The sequence below is a fragment of the Carassius auratus genome, chromosome 37 (genome assembly GCF_003368295.1).
Source record: "Carassius auratus strain Wakin chromosome 37, ASM336829v1, whole genome shotgun sequence".
NCBI classification, from domain to species: Eukaryota; Metazoa; Chordata; class Actinopteri; order Cypriniformes; family Cyprinidae; genus Carassius; species Carassius auratus.
In genome coordinates, this window is record NC_039279.1 from 15,070,639 (window position 1) to 15,094,943 (window position 24,305).

Consider the following 24,305-nt stretch of genomic DNA (forward strand, 5'->3'; position numbering starts at 1 on the left):
CAATTGAGGGGATATATGTATATTTTATATATGTGGATGTGATATATATATATATATATATATATATATATATATATATATATATATATATATAATTTTGATGCAATGACAAACATTCTAAATAGACCAGAAAAATATCAAGTGTAGACTAAGTTCCCTTTGAGAAGTGAAAGGAGACAGATGATCCGGTAACACGTGTCACTGCTGTATTGTCATCAATCCGGTTTGGACTGGAACTGCAGCGCACATACATGGGCAAAGAGAGATGCACGTGGCATGTGTTTACAATGCAATTTACAGTAAGAAAATTTACATAAAAGCAGACAAGTTAACAAATGCTATAAACGCAGTCTACACACATTGCTCATGTCACACACAACTACCCAGCATGAAAACTATCCATCGGCTAAACTGAGCGGATGGTTTCTTTATATATAGATTAATGGCATTTAGATTTTAAACACTCACTAAAAGTCAAAAGTGTTGACGGGAAATGATCGATGTTGGGTTGACGCTGCAGGAAGGCTGTGTTCATAGTCGGTGAATCAAAAGCAAGTTAAGAGCATCGAAATGTGAAGCTGTGCCAGCGAGAACAGCTTCAAACCGGTTTAAACGCTTGGCAACAAAAGCCGGAGCTCGTGCAGATCACATCGCACAATGATGTAGGGCAGACCGGGATGTTTCAGCTCATCCGCGATCATTCATATAGCATCGGAGTGGTCATCTCGCATTATTACACAATGATAAGACATTTACAATCATAACGCAGGATTGTCCAAAGAGCCAGTTCAACATCCTGGACTGAATTTACCACCGAAATCATCATCATCGTTTCCCGGTCGGTGGAGAGGTAAGACATCTTAGTGAGATGTTAATTTGCTTTAATATAGTATTATGTAATAAAGGGTTTTTCACAAATATGTCTTTAAACGAAACGTAAGTCTTTGTTTTTTTTTTTATTAGACAGTTTAAATTCTAAAGTTGTGTAAAACTATGGAGACAACATGCAGAATATAAGCCAGTAGGAAGCAGGCTGTTTGAGTGGGGTTCGGGAGCGCGCACGGTTGCTGTTGTGCGCTCTCCGCTATCGCGCGTCAGTGTGCGCTGCTTTGGTTACGCGCGTTCTTCACATTCTGACGGCGGCGTTACTCCTTAGGCAAGAAAGTTAGGATGGGGTAGAAATGCAAAATACTTCCTTCTCAGAATAAAATAGGAGCGAATTCTTAAAAAAGAAAAAATATGTTTTGAATGTTAAACAGTTGTTTTCAATGCAACTGAATGGAGACTTGCTGAGCACCAAAAAGGACATAAAAAGTATAATAAATGTGAACCATTGTGCAATATGTATTTTTGCGTTGTTAATACAATATTAAAGAAATTTAATTGTAACGGAATATCAAGCTATAATGTTTTTCTCTACAGGAGCCCAGTGTAAACATGAGCACCTGGAGCACTAAGCAAGCCCCGGACGGTGGATGGGGTTGGGCCATTGTGGTTGCCTCTTTCATGGCTCAGCTCCTGGCCTATGGTTCCCCCCAGTCAGTGGGGGTGCTCTACCCAGAATGGCTGAACACCTTCCAGGATGGCAAAGGCATGACAGCATTGGTCGGCTCTCTCGTGTCAGGGGTCGGTCTCATTGCTAGTAAGTTTTCTACAGATGCATTATGCTTAATAAATCCACTCTTCATAAACATGCTTTCCATTGCATTTCCTCCTTTTTTTTCTGGTAACTATACTATGGTAAACATAAACCAAGAACACAATTAACCACAATGAATGTCAAAACTGGAACAGAAACATTTTTCACTCGGAAACTGCTTGTACATTTCACAGTTAATTGCAAAGAAATGGCAAGTATCACGCTGAATTTAACATAACATTTGGAAGTAGAAAGATAGTATTTTCTTATAGAATACAGGTGCTGGTCATTTAATTAGAATATCATCAAAAAGTTTATTTCATTAATTCCATTCAAAAAGTGAAACGTATATATTATATTCATCCATTACACACAGACTAAACAGACAGTTTATTTCTTTTAATTTTGATGATTATAACTGACAACTAAGGAGAATCCCAAATTCAGTAACTCAGAAAATTTGAATATTGTGAAAAGGTTCAATATTGAAGACACCTGGTGCCACACTCTAATCAGGGAATTAACTCAAAACACCTGCAAAGGCCTTTAAATGGTCTCTGTCTAGTTCTGTAGGCTACACAATCATGGGGAAGACTGCTAAATTGACGGTTGTCCAAAAGACGACAATTGACACCTTGCACAAGGAGGGCAAGATACAAAAAGTCATTGCAAAAGAGGCTGGCTGTTCACAGAGCTCTTTGTCCAAGCACATTAATAGAGAGGCGAAGGCAAGGAAGAAGATGTGGTAGAAAAAAGTTAACAAGCAATAGGAATAACCGCACCCTGGAGAGGATTGTGAAACAAAACCCATTCAAAAAATGTGGGGGAGATTCACAAAGAGTGGACTGCAGCTGGAGTCAGTGCTTCAAGAACCAATACGCATAGACGTATGCAAGACATGGGTTTCAGCTGTTGCTTTCCTTGTGTCAAGCCAATCTTGAACAACAGAAAACATCAGTAGCGTCTCGCCTGGGCTAAAGACAAAAAGGACTGGACTGCTGCTGAGTGGTCCAAAGTTATGTTCTCTGATGAAAGTAAATTTTGGCAAATCAGGGTCCCCGAGTCTGGAGGAAGAGAGAAGATGCACACAATCCATGTTGCTTGAGGTCCAGTGTAAAGTTTCCACAGTCAGTGATGGTTTGCGGTGCCATGTCATCTGCTGGTGTTGGTCCACTGTGTTTTCTGAGGTCCAAGGTCAACGCAGCCGTATACCAGGAAGTTTTAGAGCACTTCATGCCTCTGCTGACCAACTTTATGGAGATTCAGATTTCATTTTCCAACTTAGCACCTGCACACAATTCCAAAGCTACCAGTACCTGGTTTAAGGACCATGGTATCGCTGTTCTCAACTGACCAGCAAACTCGCCTGACCTTGTGGAGAGGAAGATGCAATATGCCAGACCCAACAATGCAGAAGAGCTGAAGGCCACTATCTCATAATACCTGAGCAGTGCCACAGACTGATCCACTCCATGCCACGCCACATTGCTGCAGTAATTCAGGCAAAAGGAGCCCCGACTAAGTATTGAGTGCTGTACATGCTCATACTTTTCATGTTCAGACTTTTCATACTTTATTGGTCTTAAGTATTATTCAAATTTTCTGAGATACTGAATTTGGGATTTTCCTTAGCTGTAAGTTATAATCATCAAAATTAAAAGAAATAAACATTTGAAATATATCAGTCTGTGTTTAATGGATGACTATAATATACGAGTTTCACTTTCTGAATGGAATTAGTGAAATAAATCAACTTTTTGATGATATTCTAATTATATGACCAGCACCTGTACATACATACATTTTGTTTTTTATTTTATTGTAGTTCTATTGCTTGTTTCCTCCATGTCAGTCATAAAAGAAAATGTTTCTAATGGTTTAGTTATAAGACTCGACCTTGTTTTTCATTATGAAACTCATTTGTCATTATTAAATGAAGAACAGCGTGTCAAATCATTAGGGGTATAATTGTGGCTAATGATTTTCTGTTTGTGTCAGTGGGGTATTTGACGTCATGTCCTGTGTTTTCAGAAGTCAATCAAACTCTGCACTATTCTATGCCTCGGCTTACATTGATTTGAATTCTATTTTGAGGTAAGCATTCTCTAACAGGATGATGCTCTGGTCCTTTTGCACAGGTCCCATCTGCAGTGCCTGTGTTGTGAATTTCGGGGCCAGACCCGTGACCATCTTTAGTGGGGTCATGGTCTCCGGAGGACTTATGCTTAGTGCTTTTGCACCCAATGTTCAGTTTCTCATATTTTCCTATGGGATTGTTGTTGGTGAGTATCTCACATGTCCTCCGAGAAAGATTACCTATTTTAATTTGGGTCACTGCGCCACTGCAGTCTAAATGCTGGTTAATTGATGTTTTTTTTTTTAAAGGCTTATGGCTGATAAAATATTTAGAAAATTGTTTATGAATAGGGTATTGGCACTGATTTTTAAAACGAATACAATGTAAATTATTTGCATGTCCAATAACCAATATGCATAATTAACATTTAAATAATATTTTAATTAAATGTTTTTTTCCCAAATCTGTTTACATTGATTATATTTGATTATATGATTAGGGCAAATATTTTATGAGTACAGGTGCATCTAAAAAAAGACTTCTTTTTTTTTGGATTTTTATTCAAAAAAGCAAACTTTCTTATTTCTAGATTTATTGCACACAAATATTTCAAGAGATTTTCTTTTAATTCTGATGGTTTTGACTTTCAGAAAATTGGCCATCATGAAAGTGGCATGGAGGCGATCAGCCTATGGCACTGCTTAGGCATTATTGAAGCCCAAGTTGCTTTAGCGGCCTTCATCTCCCCTCTATTGTTTGTTAGATGTTACTTATCTTCTTCCTCACAATAACCCAATGATTCTCTGTGAGGTTCAGGTCAGGTGAGTTGGCCGGCCAATCAAGCACAACAATATAATTTTTATCAAACGACTTGGAAGTGGTTTTGGCACTGTGGGCAGGTGCTAAAGTCCTGCTGCAAAATGAAATCAGCATCTCCATGAAGCTTGTCAGAAGATGGAAGCATAAAGTGTTCTTTTGGACTTGATAAAAGCACAATGGACCAACACCAGCAGACGCCACGCACCCCATATCATCAATGACTTCAGAAACGTCACATTGGACTTCAAGCAGCTTGGATTCTGGGATTCTCCAGACCTTGATTTCCAAATGAAATGCTAAATGTATTTTCATCTGAAAAGAGGACTGTGGACCACTGAGCAACAGTCCAGTTCTTTTTCTCCTTAGCCCAGGTGAAATGCTTCTGACATTTTTTTCTGGTTCAGAAGTGGCTTGGTTCTAGGAATGTGACAGCTGTAGCTCTTTTCCTGAAGACGTCTGAGTATGGTGACTCTTGATGCGCTGACTCCGGCTTCAGTCCACTCCTTGTGAAGCTCTCCCAAGTTCTTGAGTTGGCTTTTTCTGAGAATCTTCCCAAGGCTGTGATCATCCCTGTTGCTTTGTGTACCTTTTCCTACCACGCTTGTTTCTTCAAGTCAAATTTCTATAAATATATTTTGTTACAGCACTCTGTGAACAACCAGCCCTTTCAGCAATCACCTTCTGTGGCTTCCCCTCCTTGTGGAGGGTGTTGATGATTGCCTTCTGGACAACTGCCAAGTCAGTAGTCTTTCCCATAATTGTGGTTGCATGTTCTAAACAAGCCCAAGAGGTACCCAGTATACTGAAAATTAATCAAACTAATCAAGCTCAAAATGGAATGTTCAAATCTTTTGAGATACTGAATTTTTATTTTTCCAAAACTGTAAGTCATAACCATCAGAATTAAAACAAAAAACTGTTGAAATATTTCAGTTTGTGTGCAATGAATCTAGAATATAAGAAAGTTTGCTTATTTTATTAAATTACAAAAATAAAGTAATTTTCTATGATATAAAAAGAATTTGAGATGCACCTGTAGGTGAACCTTTTTTTCTGACTGTTCTTTATCTTGACACTTTTATTATACAGGACTAGGCTGTGGACTTGTTTATGCTGCTACTGTAACCATCACATGCCAGTATTTTGACAAGAGACGTGGTCTTGCTCTTGGCATTGTTACAACAGGTAAATATATGATGTTTGGACCTATGTTTGGACATGATGGGCTGAATTTATGATTCTGACATGTTACAAAAAATAATAATTTAGATGAAAAGCATTATTTATGTATGTATGTATGAATGAAAGAAAGAATACAGTAAATGATTTGGATCAACTTGGGAAGTGTGTAGCATATGTGGACTATAATATTGTTTAAAAGCAAGTAAAAAAACAACAATAGCTTATTTGTCAAGAAAAAACAGATATACATATATTATTTTTTTAAATCTATGTAATTATTTAAATGGATGTTCTACTTAAGTCATATTAGGTCTGTAACATTTGTAGAAAATGATCAAATAGTGATATTTCTAATATAAAAAAAATGCGATTAAGACTTATAATGAAGTCAAAAAATATATATATTTCAAAATATACTTGTTTGAATGGGTGCGCAATTTGGCCAATATTTATTTATTTATTTAATTAATAATAATAATTAATTAAATAGATAATAATAATATTTGATATATTAAATATATATACTATTAATTATTTTACATTACAACAAAAATTACAATACTGATATTATATTTAAGATGAGTCTATCTTAATTTCTTCATTTTCGAACGTTAAACCATCAAACTCTTATTCTGACTGCAGGGGGCTTAAAGCTTCTCTTTTGTTGCCAAGCGGTACTTAATACAAGTATGGGAAGATGGTTGGAAGTTGGAGCATATTACAGTATGTTTCCAAATGCATGTTAAAGCGACCCAAACTCTGAGCAGATGCAGAAATGGAGTTTGTGCAGATCAGCATTTACTGCTAACCGAGCTGCTCTGAGATGCTGAAAACACTGGCAGATAATGAGCTGCTCGTGTGAGAAAACAGTGCCGCGATTCATTCTGAAACGCGTAGCACATGTATACTGTATATATTCAATTAAATTGCAACCTTTGTGATTTGGTAATCACACTTAGCCATATGACAATTGTGGTTTTATTTTTCTTGATTGTGCAACCCTACAACTAATAACATTGATAATACCCAATATTTATAATACTTAACCGTCTCATTCTTTCAGGGACAAGTATTGGAGGTTTTCTCTACGCTACTGTACAGAATGAGCTCATTGCACTCTTTGGACTCGACGGTTGCCTTTTGCTTATTGGCTGTTTTTCGCTAAACATCATCGCCTGTGCTGGACTTATGAGACCCCTGCACCTGCCGGCCTACTACCTGAAACAAAGAGCAGCGCTGGCCGAGAAGGCAGAGGAGAAGGTTCTGGAAATTACTCCTGTTGTGGAGGACCCAATCAAGAAAAATCAGTCTGTCAACATACTAATCACAGGGCAGACAAAAGACCCTCCACCGTATGAGAAGAGCCTCATGAGTTACGTGGAGTTGATGCGGCTCGTGAAGAAGAAGCAGAAGGAGTACTCTGAATACTTGCACTCGACGGCGGAGCTGCTTCAGAACAGGGTCTTCTTGGCCACGTGCATGTCTTTGTTCGCATATTGCTTGGGAGCTTACACTCCCCTTCTCTTCCTGGAGGATTTAGCCCAGAGCGAGGGTCTGATCAGCGGCAACAGCATCATCCCGCTGGTCTCCATCATGTCCATTGCTGCTGGAGTGGGGAAGCTGCTGCTGGGAGTCATGATGGACATCCGCTGGATGAACAGCATCTTTCTGTACGCCTTCACCCTGCTGGGAACAGGGGTGGCTCTTCTCATAATCCCTGTTACCAGGAATTACGCTGGGCTGCAGGTCATCTCAGCACTGCTGGGTTTCTTTTCTGGAAACTGGTCTGTCATACCTTATATTACTACTAAGGTTGTGGGAATGGATCGTCTGACTGAGGCATTTGGGATCTTGATGTTCTTCGGTGGATTTAGTATAATGCTCGGACCACCAGTGGCAGGTAATATTTTGACCTTTATGCTGATTTCAGATCTGTTAGATTTGGGCTTAGATACAAGTGTTTAAAATTCACTTCATTAGTTTGAAATTAATTAGTACAGAATAGAATAGAGGTTGGCAAAAAGTATTTTAAAAATCAGATTCCTTTCAATTAATCAATTCATTTAAATTGATGACACAAACCCCAGGATGTTGAATTGTAATTTATTTTGACTTTGACATAAATTAGAATTTTTTAGGACATCATGTGTTTTTCCCAGTATTGTTAATTAAAACTAAATCCATAAAAAAATCATTTTAAAAAATAATTTATTTGAAATAAAATAAATATTAACTTGTAAAAAAAATAAACATCATTTATTTCAGCTAGTTTCCAAGGCAACATTTCAAATTTATGTTTCGTTTAAAACACTAAAATAAACTAAATCTAATAAATAACATTTATTCAAAATTATATAGTCATAATAAAAATAATAATAATAAAAATTTAATTAAAATTAAAATTGAAAGCAGAAAATATAACAATAAAATCTAATTCAAAATCTCAAAGTCTACCTGCGGAGTGACATACAGTACAGTTGAGTAAGTGACTCTACCATTTGTTTTGTTTCTCTCTCCAGGCTGGATTTATGACTGGATGCACTCTTATGACCTGGCGTTCTACTTCAGCGGGAGTTTCGTGCTGCTGGGAGGAGCTGGCCTTTTCCTTGCTGCCTTGTGCTGTCAGAACAAGAACCAGGATGAAGCTAACATGCCAGACACAGAATGCATTAATGACTATGACAAAGTGGCAACGGTTGCCTGAAGCACGCCTACAAGATTAACTGCTGTTCAGCGGATAAATTCTCACCCCGTAATTACAAATAACTGAAATGTACTTTACATCAGTGTTTTGTACTCTTTTTACACTGAAGAATTCTAGCAAATGGTTAAAAGGACAGTCTTTTAACCATTTGCTAGAATTCTTCAGTGTAAAAAGGCTTGTCATTTGTGGCGATGGTGGAGTCCTCATTGCCATGTGTCACCAGTCTCATAGAAACAATGTTTTCAAAAGTTTTATGAGATGGCTGTATTTTTTATTTGTGTGTGTGTGTGTGTGTAGACGTGCAAGACATTACACTGCAACGCTACACTGCAAATAAATATCATTTTTGTACTGGTTAACGCATTCTGCAGGATTTTTGATGGCTGATAATGACTTGTGTTGAACCAAAGTTTTGGTTGTTGTTGGTTTATTTATTGTATTTGAGTCTGTAAATGCTGTTCATAAGGATCAGGCAGACAACAGGCGAACTGTCCTTGTAAGTTTATGCCTTGTTTTCTATGCCTTATAAATTTTTTTAGATTTTCTTAGTGATACAGACTGTAGTGTGTAGTTGATTCAAAACTAAATGCTATAAAGAAATATGTATCAGTTAATTTGCTGTCAAGATATTTTGTATTGCAGTTTATCTATCCTTTAATTTCTTTATTGCTTAAACCGACTGTTTTACACATTTTGCGATAGACATTTTGCGAAGTTTGTTCGTTTCACATTTCAACCTTTGCAAGGCATTGTTACTTGAAATAAGTTTTTACTATTATATATTTTTATATGAATTAATACTCAACAGTGAAAATGGTGGAATGGGACACTTTAAAACACAAGTCTGCACTCCTTCCATCTCTGTTTAAAATCCATCAAAGGAATGTTTATGGTTATGGCACCTTTAGGTATAGTGGACCTTTGATCCTGCCATTATTATTTATGCCTCTTTTATGGTTTTATTTGCGTTTTTATTATTAAAGTTTCACTGGGATAAATGTTTATTTGCTGCTTATTTTATAGCCAGTATAATTTTGAAAACAGTACTCATGGTCTGCTGATGCGAAATGCAAACAAAGCCAGACTTCACTGTATAGATTTATACTGAGTTTCATTAGACTGCCATGATGTGAGGTGGCCTTGTGGTCTCCATGGATACAGTAACTATAGTGAGTGCAATCAGAGCTCTATTTATGCAGTCACCAGGGTCTGTTTACCTGCAGAGTTTGATAAAGGTTATACAGGAACACCTTTCATAATATATATATATATATATGTACATATATATATATATATATATATATATATATATATATATATATATATATATATATATATATATATATATATTAGCCAAAAGCAATGGTTTGAGGTATATTAGCCAAAAGCAATGGTTTGAGGTTTAAAACGTCTTGATGATTTATCTGTTTGTTGAAAACACGCAATGTTTGATGGAGCCGAGTGGGTTGGGTTGGAGTCATGACCTAATGGTTAGAGAGTTGGACTAGTAATGCAGAGGTTGTGGGTTAGAGTCTCAGTACCAGCAGGGATTGTAAGTGGGTAGAGTAAATGATCAACACTTTCTTCCACCCTCAATACCATGACTGGATTGTTTCAAATATTGATAGTATTGATACCAATGTTGGTAATGGTATCAGATCAAAACCAGCCTGTTGTGATCCATACTTCAGTTTAAGTTTCTCTTTTCTATACTCAGTACATTGCTCCTGCTTCATCAAAGAGTATACATGTCTGTGCTTGTCTATATGGCACTCCTTTCACATTTCATATGCACACATTGCTCCTCTTGCGTCCCTGCTCTGCTATTTTATTATCATGCAATACATGACTCAGCAGTACAAAGCACAAGCATACACTAAAACAACTTTAAAAAGTTGTTTTTACACATTTAATCATATATTTTATGTATGTCGACTTTTGTTATGAACTTATTTACAGTAATGGATAAATAGTATAATACACTAAAAAGTATGTTGTTCTTGTATAGTATCCACCATGGTTTGCTGTGCAGCATAGGAATCCTCCAGTCAAAAAGAAGTATTAATGTATGGTTCTCTTTCATCATCCTTCATCAAGATCCACCAATGGGAAGGGCATCCGTGCCTGACCTCTGCAGAAGCATCCAATTGCACCAAGTCTGGCTTGACAGACAGGAGCATGTGCCCAATGGCAGGTAACTTTCCTCAGTTGACATTTGCTTCTCGCGACCTCTGGAAATGTATTCACAGCTCGTTGGTTGATTTTCACTACCGGAGGACACATCTTAGGATCAGCCTCTGTTAAATGCATTTGTAATATTTTTTACCAGGTTAGCTGTTTTACCTGCAAGCCGCCCACACTCACACTTGTTAATTGGCTACTCGCCTCTTACCTTTCCATATCCTAACTCTTTCTCCTGTCTGCTACTCATGGCTCTTTTGAAATTGAACAGGGCTGTAGTGCACCCGTGTGCTGCAGCCTAATTGCTGCTAGGGTTCCCCATCCCTTCTGCATGGTTTGCATGGACACGCTCAAGAAGCCACTGATTTCCCAGAGACCTGTAGCCATTGTGTAACGGAGGCCAGCGGGTAGGTGCTCTGCAGGTAAAACCTCACTCCCCTGATCTCAAGAAGTGCACTGTGACTGACTCTATTGTCTGCAGTCTTTATCCTCCTTGTTAGTGTGCTTGCCTCCCATGCCGTAGACCTGGGTTCGAGACCCACTTGGATCAAGAACGAGGTGTGTTGGTTAGGACCAGGGAAGGAGGGTAAAAACTGCTTGGTGCTCCTTAAGAAGCTCCTGCCTCAAGGTGGCCTCTACTCAAATCGTTGACTTTGGATTGTCTGACTTGATCAGTGCAATCCTTCCCCCTTTGTGGATATTTTGGCTTCTGATACCCATTTCATTGATGGTACACCTAGCTCTGGGGATGAGGACAATGCAGGACTTCTTAACGGCTCAGATGAGGAGGAAGCCATGCCGTCATCCGTAGCCCCTCATTCTAATGCTCCTGCTGCCCCTGCCCCAATCGGTCCTCCTTTCTTTTTGTGAGCGAGAAGTCACTTCTCCCGTCCTTCAGGCATGCGCTAAACAAATAAAAGACTACTGGGGAGAGCCTTTCAATCTCAAACACGACATTGCGAATCTCGTTATTGGTGACCCTTATCTACTCGCCCCACATAAGCCTATTCTATACCTGGAAAGATGAAACGTTTCCCTGTGTTCATTAATCAGGCCTCTTATAAAGCCTCGGAAGGGTTATAAAGCCACTTAGAAAATGTAGCGCGTGCATTAGCTTTATGCACTCGGTTAAGGGGGCATCCCTTACCTGCCACTGGGCATGCGCTCCTGTCTGTCAAGCCAGACTTGGTGCAAATGGATGCTTCTACAGAGATCAGACACAGATGCCCTTCCCATTGGTGTATCTCTCCACTCAATGTTTCAACAAACAGTAACCTATTGTTTCCTAACTGACATGGAGAGAAGGATAAAATTATGCATTCATTTTTATTCAGTTCACATTTATTTGTATAGCATTTTTTAATTATACAAATTGTTTCAAAGCAGTTTTACAGAAAATTTGGCAGTTTTGTTATTTCAGAGATGGAAGCATCTGAAGTCCTTTCAAGGGTTGGTGTCATCTCTTCACAGGTGCTGAATCATCTGAAGTCTTCGTAAGTGGCTGGATATAGTCAGCAGGAGCAATCTAATCTACAGCTATAGGTTACAACTACAAAAAGTGATGTAATCATACTTGGGAAGTCACACTTTTCCACAAAGACACAAAGAGCAGGGAAAGACTAGCAAAACCTAAGCTAAGACTCATTGTGAGTGTGATGTCTCATTACAGTGAGTCTACAGGTGGTTCTTGTTCTAAATGCAAGATAAAGAAGATGAAAAACACAAGAGAAAAGGTTAAGTGTTGCTCTATCACATATCAGTCCTGTGGCATCCCTGCTCCTCCAACAACACAGTGCTTTCAAAGTAGCTAAGACGTTTAAGTATAAAATACAATAAAAATGTTCAGGTTTACTGTGATTACTTCTATAATACATTTGTTGTATACATGTTTGGCAATTTAGCCAATTGTGATTCTGAAATGAAAACTGCTTAGGCCTACCTAATTAAAATTGTATAATTCTCACAAATGGCTGCCCACTGCTCCGGGTGTGTGTGTGTGGTCTCAACTCACTGCTGTGTGTTTGTGTGCACTTGTTTGGGTAAAGAATATTAGGCTAAATCGTGTGCCCGATTTACCAATTCGTTCCGTCAATGTACTAAAATGTGCACACGATTACGATTGCGTTCACTCGACTTATAAATTGTGAGCACAATTTACTAATTAGTTCCCTCGATTTGCTAAATCGTGCGCATGATTTAGCAAATCGAGGGAACACAATAGTAAATCGAGGGAACACAATAGTAATCATGTGCACATTTTAGTCGAGCGGCAACCTTCCGCTCTCTCTCGTGAAGCCAACAATATAATGTATGTATGCCAACAATATGATGTAATACATCAACTGGTCGCTTGAGGCTGGCTGCAAAAGGGAGTCAATCCCATAGACTCCCCATATTAAAATGCCCAACTTTACAGCAGAAAAAAAACGTTTACATCCTGGTGCAAAAATTATTGTGGTCTATATAGCTTATTGTGCCCATCATGACAACTGTGAGGGGGGTGAATTTTTTTAGAACTCATCCGTTTAAATTATATTAAGCCTTAAAGTTCTGCAAAATGAAGGCTGTGCCCACTTGATTGACAGGTGTATTGCTGCTGTTGACACTGGCGTTGCACTAGGTGGGCGTGGTTTCAACAACCAGCTCTCACCTTTTTGGAGAAGGGCCTGTCTGCAGACTGTAAGACAGGGGCGTAACTTGAAGTGGGCGTAACTTGACGAAAGAGGCGTAACTTGAAGTTGTCCAAATCACACAGAACCACAAGAGATGTCAAAACGAGATTTTGTCGGGCTCCGTTCGGAACCGCATACCCTTTAATTAGCCACTTGATTATAATAAGAACTAATTTAACAAGCGATAAAAGAGTACATACTCTACAGCCCGAATGCGTATATGTGTATGAAGCATTAATGTGATTCAAGCAGGGTTTAGATTAAGCCAGGATCAGGCCATAGCTCAATTAGTCTTGTCTGTGAATCCGGAGGGTAGCGTCTTTACACCTTTTGCTTATATGTTGCTGACTTTACACCTTAGTTTTAATAGATTATTAACTCCAAAATCAATACCACTGTATGAAAATAACTTGTACTCTTAAATTTAAATAATTATTTCGTGAAAAAATATATTCTCACCATTGTAACTCACAGCAAGCTGTCATATTCGTCTTCTTTCCAGTTTAACGGCAGTTGGCATCCAGCTTACTGGTGCAATACCCCCCTCTTCTGTCACAGAGTGTGGATCAGATAATAGGTTTTTCTACTAAACGTACACATCACTCACATTGTCCCCTAACATTAATATCTACACAAACTTTATGCATCAAATCTTGCCTAAAACCCCTGCTTCCCTTAAAAAATGTAATCAATATTCTGCTCTGTGTGGCCAAATTGCCAGCAACTTATCGTTTTGACATCTTGCGTGATTCTTTGAGATTTCGACAACTTCAATTTACGCCTCCTACTTCAAGGTACGCCACTTTCAAGTTACGCCCCTGTCTTGCAGTCTGCAGACGTATGCGCTTGGACTTTTTGCCAATTTTTGATTGTCCGGGAGAGTCGAACGGTGACGTGCTTGCAAAGATGGCGACTGCCGGCACTGCACACTTTAAGCTTCAAAAACGCTCTTCAGGAGTCTACGGGTGATGTCACGGACGCTACTTACATGTTTTTATACAGTTTATGGTTTTAGTACATTGAGGAAACGAATTAGTAAATCGTGCGCACAATTTATTTATTTTTTTCTTGCATGTCATGTGCGGGGCTCCGTACACCACACTTACAGAAAACAAAAAACAAAACGCAACTCTAATGTTTAAATATCATTAACAACTAATAATTTTGTTCCTTTTTGTGCACACTTTATAGAATTTATTTAAGTGGTTGTCACTACCTGAATTTTTCGGGAATCAATTAACTTGTCAATGTCACTCCCGTAAAATACTAACTGTGAGAACAGGCTAAAGCGCTAAAGGAGCTGAACCAAATTTAGCTGCAGTGTACACGGCCAATAAGTATCCTAAAGTCAGCTCAAACTATCAAACATGTTTGATATCCTCCAACTGGATAGAATTATAGTCTTAAACTAGAAAATCTGTCAACTCATACACTCCCCAAAACTGCACAGTGGCTCTCTTTTGGCATTTAACATCCACTCATCCAGACTGCAGATCAAAGCAAAAATCTGGACTAATGTAGTGTATTTTAGCTTTTACAGAACTTCAAGTCTTTCTTGGACTCCTTGTTGCATTTAACCTAGATAAAGGCCAGATCATGTAAATGAATTACAATAAAAGGAACAGATTGGAAATAATTGTATAGCCTAACACATCTTAGTCTAAAAAAATCAATAATCTCTACAGTAAATGAATTTAACAGCTCTATTTCTGGCTTTTGGCCATTGACAAAATATCCATTAGCTGAGTCATTCTGTGATCCCAAATTGCATACAGTCTAACCAGATTTATACAAATGGTCTTGTGATAATACATCAATCAGTGAGATTGAGGAATCCCAATGGTTTATGAATGCCTATGGGAAGCTCTCCAGTACTGGACATTTAATTTTTCATGGGGGTATTATATTTCCATGGGTATGAGCACATTGTTTTGCGTGTGCAAAATCTTTATGCATCACAGAGAGTGGCATTCATCAATGTCCAGTGCAATAATTCAGCACTGAAACAGTTCTGCAACCGCCATACTCATTAACAAACACAGTCACTTATCGCCACCTACTGGCAGAAACATTTATCCTGCATAGAATCTCACTAAAATTGAGTAAAAAAAAAAAAAAAAAAAAATGGATACAAAAGGTGATAAGTCCAGTTTAATGACTGGAACTTAGTGTTGTATAATGTTATTTATAAACAATAAATATTTGTTGAAGTTATAAAAACAAAGATTATTGGAGTATATTTTATAAGAAATTACCATTTCAGTCTTTCTACTTCAGTGTTACTTGTTGTTTATTTGTAATTATGACATTTAGTAATTTTGTGTAATAAAATTTTCACCTGTTATTTTTTTTTTTCAGTGTAGTTTACTGTGGTATTAAGAATGAATATGCTTGCCAAAATGTTTTGTCAGAACATACAGATAATTTTGATATCTTTCATTTCAATACAGTTATATTATGCAGTTACAGCATCTACCAGCAGGGGCTCACTGGACTGTTTTAACCATGCCAATCTTGACCTCTTTTTTGGATTAACTTCTAACCTAAATATCCAGTATATGAAGGAATTTTTTTTTTTTTTTTTTTTTTTTTTTTTTACTTGGGGCCTTTCTGTCACTTACTTTGCTTTGGTCTGCCAGCTGTTTTCGATGACCTTATTCTTTTGTCAGACCAGACGCTCTCTTCACTATAAGCGGGGCAATCTCTCTCGTTCTGTCTCTCTGTTCCTCCAGCCATACATTATTCATGCATTATGTCCACTCAGCAGAACTAATCTGGCCTGCTGGTGATGACTGCACATTAAAATGCACCAAAATGAGCTTGTTTCTTCTGTTAGGCCATTAAAGACCCTAAAAGGATCTCTGGAGAGCACTATAAGTGCATCCTCAAAATAGAAGGTGTACGTTTACATAGACATGAAAAGTTTGGACATGCTTGACTGAATTGTTGTTTCTCGTAATCTCAAACACTTTTTAATCTGTAGGTTTATGCCTGAAGTCTTGAAATGAGTTTGGTAGAGGTAGACAAATATACACTGAAAAAATTCATTATGATTTCCACAAAAATATCAACCCTCTATCTATAATTTTTATAGATAGTAGCATCAATAATATGATTGCAGTTATTTATTTATTTGAAATTATTATTGCATTAAAGTTGTATTTATGTCTAAATAACACAAAAAAAATGTAAAAAAATGAATACAGCAATATTTTTTCAGAAAGTGCAATACGAAGAGTGCAGAATTAACTCTTCCATTAGCTGTCAGTCAAGGTTAAATGATAAGGATCTACTTATTTTTGGTTTGCATGAGCTCAGAGTATATTAATATATTATATCAATTTCTAAAAGAAATGTTCATTTACATAGAAATGAATTCATTCATAACAATGATTTGTCTAATCATCCAGCGACGACACACCTCTGCTGTGGCTTCATTGGTGGCGGAACAAAACAGACAAAGTATTGTTTATTAAACACACTTGTAAATGAATTGCGCTGCTGTTTAAGAATAGCCATTGTGGCCTTATAGATACATATGCATTCTTATATGGATTGCCGTTCCTTTATTCTTAAGGAAAATGTGTGTATTCGTAATCATCTGTCAAAATGTAATAACTCGCACACCCTATAATCTAATCTAATATAGAGACTTTCCACACTCCAAGCAATTTCTGGTAGAACTCATATTTGAACATTCTTTCTCACTCAGAATTTTGCCTATTTCTAGAGAAATGAAAAGTGCTGCAAACATATCATCCATTTATATTCTCCCAGACTCTTAGTCTCTGTATATTTAATGTCAAGGTATTTGGACTTGTTGACTTGAAATAAAGTAACAGATGGTTATTTTCACGTTATTTTCATGTTCAGCACGGCACCATGTTGTTTCACTGCTTTTTAAAACCAGATTTAGCTTCTTCTTCACACCTCCCACCCTTTCCTTAATGTACATATCTTCAATAATTCAACCCTTGATTCTTATCAATAACCAAGTTACTGAGAAATGTGGTCTTCATTTAAAATATTGGGGACAAAAGAGTTGTGACTTGTTTAAGAATATTAAAGTAGAAAAAAAGAGAAAACAGATGTTTTACTGTTTTTGCTGTATTTTTTACTGATCAAATACATGCAGTGTCATAGTTAACTTCAACTGAAACTCAAGCACTGCTTGATGAGCAGACTTTCAAAAACATAAAAACAAATAATACACAACTTTGAATGATATTCTCTTGTTTTCAGAGAATATGTCTTGCAATATTTTATTTCTCTGTGTTTCAAGCTTAAACTGGGTTTTTTTATGCTTTAAACAAGAACAAAAAAGTAGGCATGTTTGTGCTGATTTGCCTTCTTTCTTCAGGAAATCGATTCAGTTGTGCTAAAACCATGCAGATAGTATCCGCAAATAAATAACACTCTCAGCAAGCACAATTCATTCTTAATGAAATCCCCCATCTAGTGGCAATTCAGAACTTTTTTATATAATATTATATTTTTATAATAGAATATTATCCCTGAAAAGTTCATTTCTGATGTTTTTTCCTGACTGTTTGAGCTCTCAGAGTTTAGCCTCTCGCTTGGCTGGTCGCACACTCACACGTTTCTTTCTGTTCCACAGGACCTGGTCAGGACAGTCCCGCAGTATTCTGCCAGTAGGCATGGGTCACCACCATCTCTACACGTGAGTCCTAGTGCACCAGATCTGTCCAAACACATCACACCATATCAAGCTTGTCCTTTCTCTCTCTCTCTCTCACACACACACACACACACATGCGGGCTGTTTGGGACTGATCAAGACCAGTTTTTGTAGATATTTTTCACTGCCCGCCAAGTCGAGCCTGGGACATCCGCACCATGCAAATAAAAGTGCTCTGAGGCAATCTGTTGGGATTTCACAAACAACAGCACCAGGTGATCAATCCAGTGATGCTGAAATCATTCATCTTTCACTGAGGTAAGACCTTTCCCAAAAGAAAAACCAATTGCTCAGAGGTTGCTCTTTCTTAGCTTAGGAGTCTTACCCCTATAAGTCTACTGTATCATATTTAATGCATGTCTATGTATTTAAATAATACATATACAATAATACCTGTAAAGTATCAACATGTTGTAAACAATCTATTGCATGCCTTCTGTTTGTCTGATTGATAGTTTATATAGTTTTATGCAAGTAAAACAGCCTTTTAGTATACTTCTAAAAATGCCCACCTTAAAGTCGTGATATTTTATTTTATTTATTTTTTTTGTGAAATTTATATGATTTTTATGAAGTGAATGTAAAAATATTTTATTTTGTTAGTAATGTTTCAGGATGAACTGGACTGAACGAATGAAGGTTTACTTTTCCTTTTTTTTTATCATGTTATCAAATGTGATGCATTAGGTTATTGAAGAACATTTATTTCTTCATCTCTCAGTCCTCATTGTGTAGGATCGCATTGTATGATTTGCTCCCTACAATGAAAACCACAGAACTTAAAATATAAAACTATGCATTAAAATATCCTCTTATTAAGATGCATTATCGGGAGATAGAGAATGACAACTGATATTCATATGCATTTTGTTGTTGTTGTTTTATATAGTCTGCTGTATAGTTTCATTTCATTCAAAAATGTCATTAATTTTCATTACAAGCCGTCAGAATTCCATCTTAATTTTTGGTCATATAAATATCAACAACTGCACCAAATTGCATACTTTTGCTCAGTATGGGCATCTGAATAATAAGTAGGTGTTTTTTCCTTCTCATCGATGAGTATGAGCTCCATATGAATATCATACTATATCGTCCATAAAAGCTAAATGTATACAATATGAACAACTTTTTTATTAAGTAAAAGCTGACATGAAACTATAGCACCCCCCCCCCCCAATCAAAACATTTTTGGATAACTTGGTCTTTATTAGTAATCTCATGAGATATGTTTGAGTCCATTTTGAGATCTCCGACTGTTTTGATTCTTTGGAAACCAAAATCTGAGTGTTGGGAAACCTGCTCTTGGTTTAATCTCATTGCCGTCTAGGAGCAACAATTCAGATCCCATTAATGATTTTTCTTCATTGCTAACACCAAACAAAGCATGTGACAAAATCAAATATACAAGAGCACTAAGCAATCATGTGTTTGATGCATTATTGAAGCTATGCCTCAATATCGTGTTTCAATAGACCTGGTGAAGTTAATTAGTTTGTAGTAGCTTCACTCTGTGCAGACTTACAGTATTAATTACATGAATTATTCACAATCTTTTGGGTGGATGTGCTTTTAAGGTGTGTGCATGTGCTGAGGTTTATGTGACAGGAGTATGTACTGTGATGTGATTCCTTTCCGGTCCTCATGGGAGAGTCCTGGGATGTGAGGAGAATTCCAACGAGGAAATCTGCGGGATTTTCCCACATCGGCAGGCAGATCATGAATCCACTTACACTTGCACAGAATCTCAAAGTGTGTTGCTTTTTGTGGTTGTGCTTCTTGGAGATTATGAAAATATGTCTTTAGACAATTGATGACGGCTATGAATTTTAACATCAGTTCAAATGAAACCTCCTCAAAAATATAATGGACATCCTCTGATCTGATTATATCTCTCTGTCCAGTTTTTTTGTTTGTTTGTGGGAAATGGAGGCTGTGTGTGAAGAGAGAGATCCAGGTTTGCACGGGATTGTGGGAGCTGTGCGTGTTGATCGCAGGAACCGGTTCTGTGTTACCTCACCTAATATAAGGTAAGACTCAACATACCAGTGCTGAAAGAAAGATGAATGTATCAAGTCAAAAGCTTTTCACAGCCACATGAAAATATAATTGATAGTAAAACGAAGAAAATATAATACAGGTTATATTATGTGTCTCAGACCTGCTACTACCCACTTACCTTCTCTCATCCTGTAGATTCACATTCGTACTGACGGAGGAAGACCAACCTGAAACGCCCGAGGTAAAACACCATCTAAAACAGCACATCATCTATGCATATCTTAACTTTAAATGTCATAAAGCTATTATTTTAATTTCCTTCAAATGTAATCTTAATCTCTTCAAGCATACACTCAGCTAAAGATGACAATTGATTTACTCCCCCTAATGTCATTCAAAACCTGTATCACACGAAAGGTAGATATTCTTATGTTGATAAGTGAATGAGAACTAGGGCTGTCAAAGATTAAACTGACAAAAAGAAACAGAAAAAAATGTCATTACACTAGTCCAATGGGTTATATTGCATTTCGTCTGTTGTCAAAAACCTTATACTTTTAACAAATGCATTATAAAAAGACCTGTGTAACAATCTCTGGTGTGACGTTTTGAGAATTGCATCCATATTTTGATAAACTTCAACCTGTTCTCAATAATCATTGCTAAATACTTCTGTTCCTTCTATTCCCCATCCACCTGTGTGTCATCAATGACCACCTGTTGAAGTGCAAGTGTTTTCTCACTAAAATTGGTGATCATCTCTTTAGTTTTTGATACTTTTTTTGATAGGTACAAATCGTACCTCTCTCTTCACTTGCTTTCCAACAGCAATGTACTCAGAAGACAGCAAGATTAGATTAAGATCAGATGGACCAAGAGGAGGTAGTGCCAAGGACATGTAAGCTCCTGAAATCAGGACAGAACATCGATCCAAAACTTTCTCAGTGCATGTAACATACTCGTAATAGCCCTTTAGATATTTATCCATAATAAAATGGTTAAAAACATCTAATTTAGATGCACCTAGAGATATATAATCCAGTTTATCCAGGGCATCTGAAGGCACTCGTGACTTTAAAATCTGAATTATAAATCTTATGTCGTACTATTGCTGTATTACACCAACTTTCCTTAATATAAACACACACCTCTTCCGCATTCTTTCCCTGTTGTATCTCTGTCTCTGTCCTGACAGACCCATAAAGTGCTATCTGAATCATCCAACCATGTTTGCCTGCTTCTGTATTGATGCATGGAACTCACATCGGCTTGTAATTCATCCAATTTATGGCAAAGCGAGCATACATTCCCAAAAAAAAAATTCCAGGCAGTAAACCTTTGAGCCCTCTTTAGTCTACGTCGAGCTCCACCTCGATTCCCTTGTTTCTTCCTTACTCTCCTTTTCAGAACAGAAGGCCAAATTAGTTCTTAGGAAATATTCCATGTGGCATCGACAGGACCGGCATGTGAATGCAAGCCCAACAGCAACTCACTTAATTTATCAGTGAATAATGACTTAAATATCATGTCACCAGAATTATCATAAGACTCTGAATACATGGAATGCACACAAGTCATATGAAATACTTTAATGATACTTGTGTTGTTTTTGTGGCCCTTCTACAGTTTAAAGTTCTCATTCATTGTGATTGCTTGAGAAGAATGACCAGTATATTTTTTTTCAGTGCTGAAATCTTAGGCTGTTTTGTCCGTTTTTTTTTTTTTTTTTTTTTAAATGCTAAGTGACAATGAACAGTAATATATTAAGAATGCATAAAGTTTTATTTATTTTGAAGACACATTCAAAATGTTGCATAAAGTTTCAGTCATAAAGAATATGGTCAGCTGCCAATATTGAAAGATGTGGTGATGGCGGAAACATATTTCAGTGCAGGTTACAAATACACCCCCATCTAAACCTTATCACCTCTTTTATGAATTCCTTGTACCACAGTCATATGCAGAGGTACAACGATTCATTTATATAATGGCTCATAGGTTGTGGGCATCTGTCAATGCTTTTAGTCCAGTGAATGGTCCATGAGTGTTGTTCCTGTTGTGCTCACAGAGAAACATCTAGACAGCCCACTCTCCTGTGATGTCATTCTGAGTTTACATGACAAATGGCAAGGAACACCATCAGGTCACCACTGACGCCACGGACAAAATCAAACCCTGGACACACACACACACACACACACACACACACACACACACACACACACACACACAGTCAGACATTAGTCAGGTTTCATATAAATCACATTGTATAAGAGGCACAACTCATATTCTCCCCTTAGCAATAATATATTTATAGTAATATAGTTTCAATGTGAATACAACATTTAATAACTATATCCTGTTAAATTGTCAGATATCTTTTGATTATCTACACTATCCATAATCTTGAAGAGAGATCCACCAATCACAGAATCGCTGCACAGAAACTTTAAAATGTAAGGAAACTATAAAACTGTAAGTAATAATTGAGATTAAAATGCCATAAAAAAATAAATAAAATAAAAATCCAGAATTTGATGTGCTTATTGTAGTCTGCACAGTTTGGCAAAAAAAAAAAAAAAAAAAAAAGTGGTTATCAATATAGCTATAAAATGATATTGATATTTATAGTAAATATACACATAAATAATTGTATTAAATTATTTATATTATTTATTATTAAATAAAAATAGATTAGAGAACAAAATAATAAATATTTATATTGTAACTGTAAATTAAAATAGATAAAATACTTAAAAATAATAATTATATATATATATATATATATATATATATATATATATATATATATATATATATATATATATATATATATATATATATATATATATATATATATATATATATATAATTTTATATTACAACTGCAAAATCACAATACTAATATTGAGCACATTTTGAGGTACATTTTTCCTTGATCTTCCAATACTCTACTCGTCTGATAGAATAATGTATATATTAAATTGTCCTCAGGTTTCTTTATTCATATAAATCATTAGTTTTGATTAATTTCATTAATAACTATATTACGTAATATATATTTGATTAAAAATAGCACTTTAAACAGTTGACACCTTTATGTTAGCAATATACTGTATACATTCTTCGTCAGATTTTCCAGTATTTTCTGAAATTAGAGTTATAAATTTTTTGGTATGATTAAAGGCTTTGTTTTATTAAACTCTTTATTGTTGAATTTCTATGGAAAAAAGGAATGATAAAAAAAGGACACTGAAAAAATTGCTGCTTGTTGGGCTGTATTAGGATGCTCAGGTAAAACACCAGCTTACGTCAGTGATGTCCATTTAGATGTCTGATAGCATTGCAGCGACATTGTTCTTTTGATTGAGATATTTTTATTGGTCAGTGCGTGATATCATCATGCTTGATCTTTACATAAGTCCTTCTTTCTCAAACACACACACCAACACTGTCAGTTTGAGCGTCAGTGGTGCTTAAGGGGGCGTTACCCTTTCCACACAACCACGCAATCTATTCCCCCCGGAAAAGAGGGCACGAGCAGGGAAAAGATAGATGGAGGAGAGGAAAGGGGAGGGCAAGAGAGAGGAATGACTCATCCTCTGTGAGAGGAGCAGTGCATCGATGTCTCAACCCACAGACTTGCATTTACAGTGAGCACACGATACTGACAGATGAACTGTGAGATGAGGAAAGACGAGAGCTGAAAGATGGGAGCGCTCAGGGCAAATATGCCCCAGATATTTCAAATGTGAGGATTAAAATCTATTTCATAGGATCTAATCATGGAGTTTGACCACACTTCTATATTGAAAATAATGGTTCCGAAAAGGTGTTTATGCAGCGATGGAATAGAAAAACCATTTTGGGTTCTCCCATGAACCTTTCAGTGAACGGTGAACAATTTTCCCCTATAGGCTACTCTTATTATTATTATTATTATTAGTAGTAGATGTAGTAGTATTAGTATTCATTTTATTCCATATAAATAAAGATTCTCCGCTGGTCTCTGTGGTTCCATGAAGTGACTTTAACAGTCATGGAATCTTAAGAACTGTTCATTAAAGGGTTCTTTACAGAACCCAAATTGGATCTTCTAATGAACCTTAAGAGTGTTAATGGGCACAGTGTTATACATTAAGCTAAATCTGTCCTCAAAAAGATAAAAATGGCCTTGCATATCAATACCTCTGACAAACATAACATCAGTATACATGTGTAGATGCATCCGTAACATCACGGAGCTGCATGATTCTGCTGCTTGCAGCTGCGTTTTCTATTTTATGAATGGATGCTGGGAGGGGCCATGATGTCAGTACTCTCGCTGAGAA

General features: G+C 36.8%; 1 protein-coding gene across 1 annotated transcript; it reads left to right on the top strand.

Annotated features, from left to right (window-relative positions):
• Positions 1-649: 649 nt before the first annotated feature.
• On the top strand, positions 650-9,035 carry LOC113056345 (monocarboxylate transporter 9-like). Its single transcript, XM_026223082.1, has 6 exons — positions 650-850; positions 1,423-1,642; positions 3,778-3,921; positions 5,625-5,720; positions 6,781-7,617; positions 8,237-9,035. Exons 2-6 carry the CDS (start codon positions 1,438-1,440, stop codon positions 8,419-8,421), a joined length of 1,467 nt encoding a protein of 488 aa, XP_026078867.1. The 5' UTR covers positions 650-850; positions 1,423-1,437; the 3' UTR covers positions 8,422-9,035.
• Positions 9,036-24,305: the final 15,270 nt, after the last annotated feature.